At 38.8% G+C, this 11,439-nt stretch overlaps 1 protein-coding gene across 3 annotated transcripts in view; it reads left to right on the forward strand.

Moving 5' to 3' along the window:
* Positions 1 to 1,735, forward strand: part of HNRNPLL (heterogeneous nuclear ribonucleoprotein L like) — a 37,765-nt gene extending 36,030 nt beyond the window's left edge. For all 3 annotated transcript variants that reach the window (XM_082356090.1, XM_082356089.1, XM_082356088.1), the window contains one exon: positions 12 to 1,735. In XM_082356090.1, coding sequence (XP_082212216.1) covers positions 12 to 67 — 56 coding nt within the window. In that variant the 3' untranslated portion in view covers positions 68 to 1,735. The remainder of the gene's footprint in view (positions 1 to 11) is intronic.
* The last annotated feature ends 9,704 nt before the right edge of the window (positions 1,736 to 11,439 follow it).

Raw genomic sequence — 11,439 nt, forward strand, 5'->3', positions numbered from 1 at the left:
AATTTTTACAGATGGTTCCAATCCCTATACATTGAAGCTTTGCTTTTCTACATCATCCCATTTATAAGAAGAGAAGAGCATGTTAGAATTTATGTTTACCTTTATTACAACTTCAAAGCTACACTTCATTTTTAAAAAGAACTAAAATGGTTCATCTAATGTTGCCTTGCTTACTTTGATTCAATATCCTGTTCTGTAATAAATATTTTGCCTTGAGTAAATTTGTTGTAAACTTAAATATTGAATTGCTTTCATTTTAAATAGAATATCATAATGTAGACTATCTACAGCTTTCTTGTAGATTACACAAATATATGATTTCTAATCTTATTTTTCTTCCACAGTGAAAATATATTTGCATTCTTAATGCTAATTATCTGCAAGTATTTTTCCATTGTGTATGAGATTAATGCAGGTGAAAGTATTGCATTTTAATATTATAGAATTCCAATTATATGTTTAGATGTTTAAGTATGTTGCAGTTATTCGTATTAAACATAACTTGTATTTATTAAGTATTTTAATCAAGTTTGAGAATAACATTGCATATATGAAATTTTAAGTACTACAGATTTAGCTGATTTTATATTTCTGAAAGGCTAACAGACATATGGATACACTTGTACAATATGCACTCAAACTTATTTAAACTGGTATTTTTTTTTTTAGGTCATTGTCCATTTGTATTGACATGCCTCTGTTTCTAGTTACAGTTTGGAGATTTTATAAAGTTACAACAATGAGTTAATGTGTTCATCTTCATTTGTTGCATGTGACTTGATCTTGAAAACACACCTGGTATTTGGCATTGAAATTTTAATAGAAGTTATGATTAACAGTTCCTCTTCTAGGTAATCTGAGGTCCACGGATGGGCTTTAGGGAGTCTGTGAACTCCCTAAAATTGTATGTAGAATTTTGGGTACTTGCATTTTTATTTTTTACTCTTAAATCCATCAGTAATATATGTATTTTTCTACATGGTACAAGGTATAAGGATCTAATTTTATTTTTATTCCAAACAGATAGCTATTTGTTTCAATACCATTTATTAAACATTCTTTCTCCCACTGGATCTGCTTTTTTTTTTTTTTTTTTTTTGCCCTTTTTGGGAAAACAACATAACGCATACCTAGGCAAGTAAGATATAAGGACTAAGCATCATATTGAGAGACTATACTGTAACACACATGTTATCAGGTTCACAGCTTTTTAGTAATAGAAAACTGATCTAGCTATTTTATTTTCATCTTTAAAAGAAGGGAGAATATGTTTTATCTACCTAGAGTAACTGTGAAGTCTATAGTTGGCAATAGCAGTTTTGTGATCCTTAGAGTTTTAAACAAATTTGTATACAGAAGTTTCACTTAGATCTTTTGAAAAAGCTTTATTTTGAATTTTAACAAAATTCAAAAAAAAGCAGTTTGCCTTAATCCTTTTAGAAATGATGCAGGGGTTTAAAAAAATTCTAAGAGCTACTGAATAGAAAGTTTAGATGGAAATTAAACACACACGTTAACATTTATTTCTCATTGAATTTTGACAGCAGTGGACCAATGTCCCTTTAGCCCTCTAGATCTAGAAAATCTTAAATTCAATCTAGAAGCATTTTAGACCCTTATCATGGAACCCAGTAAGTTACGCCAAAGGTAACCTGTGAATGAACTATAAATGTATGATACTGGGCTGTGTACCTAAGTTTACCTGACTTTACAATAAATGAAGCTTTTTTCCCTCTTCTATAAGTACTTTTCTACATTTGTTGCAAAATTGGTATGTCTTAATTTTAAAAGGTAACTTGTGAGTTTATGCAATAGTTGTCTCCTTCCCTTGCCCTTCTCTGAAAATTAAGGTGGATGTCAGTGTTACAGATTATTTTGTGCCTAAAATTTTAGGAGACAAACCTGTGGATGGTGACAGGGCTTACTTAATTTATATTTGCTTTAAGTAGTATTGACATTTAGATATAAATTCTATCTTAATGCTTTCTCCCCACCAAAGTGACAAGTAAATTCTTCAGGTGTAAGTGAGTTGGTAGGTTGGGCCTTGCTGATTTATGCACTGGTATGTCAGTCCTACTCTGTTGCTGTCAGTAACATCTTTGACAGTTTACTTGGGTATCGCCACTGTTTTTAATCTTTTACTTTTTAAAAAAAATTAATTAATTAATTTTACTTTTTGGCTGCATATTGGGTCTTTGTTGCTGGGCATGGGCTTTCTCTAGTTACGGCCAGCGGTGTGCGGGCTTCTCATTGCGGTGGCTTCTCTTGTTGTGGAGCACGGGCTCTAGGCGTGTGGGCTTCAGTAGTTGTGGCTTGTGGGCTCTAGAGCGCAGGCTCAATAGTTGTGGCTCATGGGCTCTAGAGTGCAGGCTCAGTAGTTGTGGCGCACAGGCTCAGTTGCTCCGCGGCATGTGGGATCTTCCCGTACCACGGCTCGAACCTGTGTCCCCTGCACTGGCAGGCAGATTCTTAACCACTGGGCCACCAGGGAAGCCCAAGGGTATCACCACTGTAATGGAGTTTGCTTTGGCAACACCAGCAACATTCTTCCCTTTGTTATCTTTCTGCTTTTAAGAGAACATTAAAGATTAGGTCTTATAGCTGTAAAGAAATAGTAGTTTTGAATTTATTTTTTTAATACTGAAATTCGATTCCATATCCAAATCCCATGAAATATTTGATAATAAATCTACAGAAGTGATTTACGGAATATAAGCTGCCTTTTAAAATTCCTACTTTCCTGCAGAGGGTATTACCCTACCAAATAAAAAATATTTGCAGTTGCAGCTGACATGAGACTTAGCAGCAGCTTAGTGATTTGATTATCTAAACAGTATGTTTTCTAGGACTGAACTGAGAGATGAGGACAAGAATGACTAAATGGGGTCAGTTATGTTTCATGTTTTCTTTACATTGCTATCTGGAGGAATAGATAGGTTGCTAGGTAAATGCTTCTTAGTAGTTATCAGTGATATTCTCTTTCTAGAATAAAGAAATTTTGAGTGCAGAACTTTCTTCCATAGTTAGGAATCTAAAGCACAAGATTTGCTTTACTTAAAAAGTTCAGGTGACAAAGGTCCTTGTACGAAAGGTAACTTACAGTAACCTTTCTGTCTCCATATGGCTGTCTGGCTCAAGAGACTTTCAGTCCATTTGAGGGGCCATGTAAAGAGAGCCTTCTTATTCATAGTACTGCTGGTTGGGCTCATAGAGTTAAGCCTTAAGAAAACAATGCCATTTGATGAAATGAAAATGTAAGGTTCATAGTTTCTGTCTCTCAGCATGTTTTATTCAGAGTTTTGTTTTGTTTTGTTTTGTTTTACTATAATGATTTCCAATGTGAACCAAAAAGTAAGTGAGTGTGCAGACATGATTCTTGTTTAAGCCAAAAAAAAGTTGCTGGGGATTTTAAATCTAGTGGCTGTTTAACCTGTGATGTCATTGCTTTTTCCTAAAACCTAGCATTTCCAACAAATGGATTCAAGTGTTAATTAAAATGATCTATTTTATTTTAGTAAGCTTGTCATTTTCCTTGCCACCTCAATTTTAACATGCTTTGAACTTGAACAAATACAGTGGATTTTGCTTTACTAGTAAAAGTTTCTTCAATATAAAGCCCCTTATCTGAGGGAACACTTGAAATTCTCTTAGGTTTAATTTATGAATGAGGAAGTTAGAAATGGTAGGTATTGCTGCGCCTCCGCCCTTCCCCGTTATGTAGAGTAATCAAGGTTTGAGTGAGCCTGACTGAGTCTTGTCCCTCTAGCCCAGTGGTTCTTAATAACAAAGGTACCGCCCCCTTGGAGGACATTTTGACAGTTTGTAGGGGTCCTTTTTCACAGCATGGGGGATACTATAAATATTTGATTGGCAGAGATCAGGAAAAATTGTCCCTTGCCCTACAATGATTTTCCAGTATCCCATCAGATATTATCCTAGAAAGTAACTCTCTTTTATATTTGTAAACACAAAATATTTTTGTATACAGTACTCTGAATTTTCTAGGAATGCAACTACCTAATAAATCAAGGAAAGAGGATTGTTTTATTTGGAATATTTCCAAGAGTTGTTCACCACTTTGGAAAATTACATCATCCAAGTGCTATTTGAGTTGACGTTGCAACATATCAGGGTCAGTTTTCATCTGTAGTGGTCAAATTCATCTCGTTTTGTCTTCTGTGGTAGCCATTACTGAGCATTTATGTATCACAATATGCATTTTATTATAATTTTATTTCTCCCTTATATTACAGTTAGGGTTTTGTTTTGTTTTTTCATTAAATGGTGTGTGTGTGCGTGTGTAGGTAGTTAGGTAGGTATTATCCAAGAATTTTATTTCAGCATAATAAAAGGGTGTCAGATTGTCTAGGTTGGGAACCGTTGCTTTAAGCACAGTAATCTGGGGACTTCCCTGGCAGTCCAGTGGTTAAGACTTTGCCTTCCAATGCACGGGGTGCGGGTTCGATCCCTGGTCGGGGAGCAAAGATCCCACATGCTTCGGGGCCAAAAAACCAAAACAGGAAACAGAAGCAATATGGTAACAAATTCAATAAAGACTTTAAAAATGGTCCACATAAAAAAAAAAAATCTTAAAAAAAAACACCACAGTAATCTTGTTCTGGGTTGAGGAAGTGAATCTAGGTTAATCCAAAAACTGTGAAGCCTAGGATTTGTGGTAGAGTTGGTGAGGAGATGCTCTTCCAAAGGGACATGGTTTGCATGTGTGAGGTAAGCCTGGCTTTGCTCTAGCCATTTTGCTCTCTTGAGAGAAACTAGCTGGAAGAGAAAAGATGATACACAGAGGAGGGTAGAACTAAAGTCACCCTAATTTAGACAGCATAAGGAAACCACTGTGAACATAGGCTACTTTGATCATACAGTATTAGCTGTATTAACCCAAACTGATTGCTCTGGTAAATGGTTAGTGGTTACCAGAGAGTGGGAGTGGGGAGAATAGGGAGTGACTGCTAATGGGTGTAGGAGGTCCTTTTGGGGTGATGAAACTGTTCTGGAACTAGATAGTGGTAATTGTTAACCACATTGTAAATGTACTAAGTGCCACAGAATTGTACACTTTAAAATTGTTAAAATGGTTTTGTTAAATGGTAATGGTAAAACGGTAATTTTATGTTATGTGTATTTTACTACAATGAAAAAAAGTCTGGCCCAGAAATCCTTCCATTCAAACAAGGGCCGATACAGTGCTTCTCTTTAAGCTGGCTAGATATGTTGAGAGAGGGGTGTGGGGACGTAATTCCAGGTCTGGCTTATGGTTATATTGCTGTGGTGGCTGACAGCTTCTGTTCTCAAGTCACCCTGGACTGTTTATCAGGGGAGTTGGGGCCAGAGGAGAGACTGGGGTCATGTGCACAGTGAGCAGTTAGGAAAGGATTTGAGACGGGGAGGGGATGATTCCATGAGTAGAAACTAGAACTGTAAAAAATAAATAAATAAATAAAGGGGGAAAAAAAAAAAAAAAAGAAACTAGAACTTCTCTGTGTTCCTAAGCCAAAGTAATGCACTGGCTGCACAGTTCAGGTTCTGCTGGGACTCTACTATGTTTTGAGCTACCCTGACTTAATGAGTCTCAGCCTGCAGGAAGACGTATTCGTGAATATGTCTAAAATTTCCTTGAAGATTAAGAGACTATTTTACCCACTCTACCCAGTTTTATTTAGACTTTCACCCGTGTGCTAACATGTATAGCTGCTTCAAAGTCTTGAAGAGGAATTCAATAAGAGATTGATTTACATAGAAAACAATACATAGAAACAAAAACATTTATATATAATATATGTAAGTTCTTCAGAGGGCTTTAGGAGCCTTTTATCTAAAATTGTTACCGAACCACATTTGGATCCACTCGCCCGCACACTCTAAAGCCAATCTACTGACGCCAGATTGTGGTGAAGGAAAGTGCAGTGTTTACTGCAGGGTGCCAAGCAAGGAGTCCAGGCAGCTAATGCTCAAAAAACCGAAACTCCACAATGGCTTTCAGGCAAAGGTTTCTAAAGACAAGGTGAGGGAGAGGGTTGCAGGGTGTGTGATCAGCTCATGGACATTCTTCTGATTGGTTGGTGGTGAGGTAATCGGGGGTCAACATCATCAACCTTCTGGTTCCAACCCATCTGGGGTCTACATGCTTGTGGGCAGCATACAGTAACTTTTTCCACCTGGTGAGGGTTTCATTATCCGCAAAAGAGCTCAAAGGTTATGGCTCAGAATATTATCTATAGCTCTTGAGGAGGAACTAAAGGTCCTTGACTTTGTTTAATGGCTAAACTATTATTATTTTGTCTTGCTTGACTGTTTTCCTTTATTTCTGCATTTTCTCACTTCTCTGATTAAATTTATTCTTTGGAACTTGGGAAAGGCCTAGGAGGCTAAAGTTTTTCTGCAGACAGGAGGCAGGCAGGGGACTTCCCTAGTGGTGCAGAGATTAAGAATCCACCTGCCAAGGCAAGGGGACATGGGTTCGATCCCTGGTCTGGGAAGATCCCACATGCCGCAGAGCAACTAAGCCCGTGCGCCACAACTACTGAGCCTGCGCTGTGGAGCCCGCGAGCCACAACTACTGAAGCTTGCGTGCCTAGAGCCCGTGCTCCGCAACAAGAGAAGTCACCACAATGAGAAGCCCGCGCACTGCAACGGAGAGTAGCCCCGCTCGCTGCAACAAAGATGCAAGCAATTCAGCCAAAAAAAAAAAAGCAGGCAGAAGACGGGTGGGAGGTGAGGGGTGAGGGGTGGGGGCTGGGGTGGTCTGTTCCAGAATGGTCCTGCTTGGTTACAAAATGAGAATGCAAATGCGTTTTGTTTTAGGCCCTTGTGTGATACATGATAAAACCTGAACTTTTCTGCCTAATACAAAATGATAGGACTGATGCAAATGTCAATGACCGCAATCATGGTAGAGCTTTTCTTATTAGACTGTTACAAGTAACATCCACAGTACTGTTGCTAGCACAATTCAGACTTGTCCTACAAAGGCCTCATATGCCATGATACCTATCAGCAAAGTGCTGATATCTGCTGAAATTTCCACCCTTGACCAGAGAGACTAAAATAGTTCTACCACCTCTTGTACTCCTTCCTGCTGTGTAATCTTTGCTCCCTACGGTTTCTGCTCAAAACACTAGTCTCCGAATCAGTAAAACCTGTTATTTTCCTTAGTTTATTTATGTTTCTGAGGAAGGCGGGACTGCTTTGGGGAGTTATTTCCATCCCGTGTGACTGAGGACCACGTGGTTTATAAATTCTAGAGAATGTACAGGGATAACATCTTGGAGCCTCAGCCTCAACCTCCTCGCCACCAGGTGTGACATACTGGATTGATCTGTAACCTAGAGCTGAATCATGGGCCATGATGCTCTTCCAGTGAGCAGCAGGTAAGCATGTGATTGTGTATAAGGGAAAGGGCAGAGACTGAGGTAGGAGAGACCTGTATTACAGTGATGGTTCCTAGTCTACTTCCACATTGATACAATGTAGAGTTTAGGCTAGATGACATAGTTTGCTAAAGAATACAGTTTTATTCAACGGTGATATTTTTTCTGATTCTTTTTTGACCCAGCAGTTACCACTTGTGGAAAGGGGCTGTTGTAATTAGTAGGGACATAACACTGTACATCAACTATAGTTCAATTAAAAAAAAAAAAAGACAACAAACAAAGAGCTTTACTAGCTTTAGAGCTGCTTCTCCCACTGCACACAGGCAGGGAAACTAATTTATAGCCCTGGTGATTGCTGAATACAGCCTTCAACCTGCCGGACCAGGGAACCTAACCTGAGGATATGGGAAGCTGTGTAGCCCGTCCAGTAGCTCTACATACAGTGGGACTTGAACAGAGAGCACAGCCCATGGCTTTCCCCATCTGCAGAGCAAAACTTGTGGCCTCACCTGACCAGGGAATTCAGTGCACGCTTGCCTGACTCAGGTCCCCAAACAACAAGCCGTGCAGGCCCTGGCTGCTATCCTGCTGCTCTGCCAGCACAGGGAAGCTAATTCATAGCCCCATGTACTACCAAATATAGTATCCAGTCCCAACCATCTAGTAAGCGTGACCAGAAAATCCAGGCAACAGTGAGGCCCATCCTATAGCCTCACTTGGGAACCAAGTGAGCAGTTCTATCCAACTGTTCTCAGGGCAAAACACTCCCATTTCCATCCTCAGAAAAAAAAAAAAAAAAAAAGATCAATAGGTAAAATTGTTATTGAGTAACAGTTTTATTTTTTCCTGAATTATTCAGATAGGTTTCTTAAACTGATCAGGTTAGTTATTCTTATTCCCTAGTAATTTTGCTTTTGTAGCAGTCTTAGTGAATAAAGGAAAGGATTAGGCTACCCAGTATCTTGCACCATGAATGCTCATGTGATGATCCTTTTTAAAAAAAGTTTTTAATTATAATTGACATATAGAAGGTACACAATGAGTTGATTTGATACATTTATAAATTGCAGTATGATTATCACCACCATCGTGTTAGCTAACACCTCTGTCACTTCACATAATTATCATTTTTTCTCTTCCAGTTTTGAGATCTAATTGACATGCAGCACTATATAAGTTTAAGGTGTACAGCATAATGATTTGACTTACAGACATCATGAAATGATTACCACAGTAAGTGTAGTGAACATCAGTCATCTCATATAGATAGAAAATAAGATGTAAAAAAAACCCTTTCTCCTTGTGATGAGAACTCAGGGTTTACTGTCTTAACTGTCATATGTAATGTACAGCAGTGTTATATTATGTTGTACATTATACCCCTAGTACTTAGGTATCTTATAGCTGGAAGTTTGACTTCCTTCCTGACCTTTTGACTACCTTAATCCATTTCCCCTTCCCTCACCCGCCACGTGACGAACCTTAAAAATGGTTTAGGTCAGGTAGCTTGGATTAGGGTAAGAACGTCCCATCCCAACATAAAGCTAGCTGAGGAGGCGGTTGCTAACAGTAGGGGTTCCATTCCATGGGTTCCCAAATGCCACCAGCCGCCTGTCGCTTAGGTTGCGGGTAAGGTGGATGGGCCCAGGATATGGGTTGGGTTGCCATGGTGGCGGGCAGGGAGTGACTGTGTTGGCACACCTAGGTGTTAGGTTTGGATATCTTGAAAACTGCTCTTCAAAGATCAGCCTGTCTGAGCTTGAAGAAATATCTGAGTACACAGATCCTAACTTTCGAGACTTGGAGAAAAGGAGCACGGTAGTTAAGCTTCAAGGAAAAAAAAAAATTCTATGTGGCTTTGAGAAAAATCTAGACATTTGTGGTCACAAGAAAATCTCACTGTGCCATTGGCTATCTAGAGGTGAGAGGGATTGATCATAGGCATTTAAAAAACAGCTCCGTTAAGTGGGAGAGACTTTACTGGGAGAACCTGGATTATAGTCTATCTGGACTAGAGTCATACCATATCAACCAAAAATCCTGCTTTGACTGTGTATACATATTGCCAGCTTCCAAAGCTTCTTGAAAGAAATATCTGTGCTGGCAGACAGGTGGCTGAATAAACTGCAAGAAAGAGTGGTATTTTTCAATTAAGGCACAGTTTATACACATCCCAAGATAATATATTGGAATTAAGAAGGGACGGAAACAGAACTCTTACTACATTCTGGTTGTTTTGGATGAGTCAAAAATAATTCCTAATAACTTTGAAGGTAGTATTGTGTAATAGAGCACTGGGTTAGAACTTGTAAGGACTGACTTATCCCAGCTGTGCCACTAACAAGCTGTGTGACCTTGAGCAAGTCATTTAAAGGAACTTTTAAACCTTAGATTCCTTTTGTGTAAAATGAGAACAATAATATCTGACCTACTTATTGACAATGAAAAAATACATATAAAAAAGCACTTTTGGTGATACTCATTATAAATCTTCAGGAGAGATGGGGCACTTCCATTTGAGAGGGCCTCTACACTGTCATGGGATTGACACTTGGGAAGGAAATACAGGCTGCCACAACTCAATCATTGCCATTTTAAATCTGTGTTCAGCTACTCCTTTGAGAATTTTTCAGCAATACAAATGAATTTTATAGATAAAAAGTAGTATAGCTCAGGTAATAGAAGATCCATCAAGTTGATGATTCAAATTATTTCAACCTATCTGGACAGTTTTTTTTGTTTGTTTTAAAAAAGACTTGGCTCACATCTGGCTTCTCTTCTAAATGGGAGAGAAAGAGTTTAGCACAGACCCAAGGGCAGCATGGGGCACTCTCCCCATAAGTGCAGGCAGCCCTGATGATAGACTAACTAACAAAGAGTACGGCAGGGACAGAAATCTGGTGAGAACCCTCAAACACAGCTAAGCCTCCCGTGGAAATCTTTCCCGTGACCTGCTCATGACAGCAGAGCGAGAGGTGGAAGCTGCCTTCTCCATCGGCCCGTCCCCTCCCTTGTGTTGAGCAATCCATGTCCAGATCAATAAAAGCCCTCCTACATTCTAGAGGCAGGCGAAGTTAAATTTAACTATTAGTTTAAAAGAAGTATATGATAGAACTTTACTTTTAATATTGGATATATACAAATTATGTATATTTGTATACCTACCTTATAATAAATGGAGATCTCTTATACAACCAGGATGTGGTACACATAGACCCTTTTATTTTTAGTGAATAGGGAGTTTGGAAGTTGTAATGCTGGATTTTAACACTGTGTTGGCCATATCTGATTTATTTGACAAATATTCCCTTGGTCAAGACTCTTCATCATTCTTCTGGGAAATGGGAAACAATGCGAAAACAATTTAATTCCTAATGACCAATTTATAATATTTTCCAGAAACTCAGTGGTATGAAGACTGCCTGCCTGAATATTTCTGGCTACTTCATGAAAGTACAGAGGTTGTTACATTTCTTTTCTACTCTGTGAAGTACTTTTACAGGACTTTGAAAGGTTCCAACTAGGTTATAGCAAACAGTACCTGTCAGTTTTAGTTCTGTCTGTCTGGATTTGATAGAATTTTTCTTTTTTTCTCAGCTGTTAATATTTCTAGGCTTAAGAGTTCCACTTTTCTTTCTTTCTCCCTCCCTTCCTTCCTTCCTACCTCCCTCCCTTCCTTCCTTTCTTTCTTTTTCCCTAGTTTAGTTTATTCTAATGAAGTAGCTCTGCTTTCACCAAAACCCCCAAATTTCCATCATTTAGTTGTCCTTTTTCTCAGGTTCTGAGATGCGTCAAGCAGAACTGTATGTCAGCTGTGTAATCACTCCAGTTCATAGGAGGCTGTTTTCCGTTTTGGTTTCCATACCCTTAGAAGGAAGAGTGCTGAGGCGGAAGGAGTGTAGGATTTGGAGTCAGACATCCTAGGTTCATGGCCTCACTCTGTCCTTTATTAGCTATATGAGCCTGAGAAAGTCCTTTAAAAATGTCCTGAGCCTCGGTTGTTTATTAATCTATAAAATGGAGAAGTTAACATCTATGTGTCTCATTTATC

The sequence above is a fragment of the Balaenoptera borealis genome (genome assembly GCF_965194805.1).
Source record: "Balaenoptera borealis genome assembly, chromosome: 15".
NCBI lineage: Eukaryota > Metazoa > Chordata > Mammalia > Artiodactyla > Balaenopteridae > Balaenoptera > Balaenoptera borealis.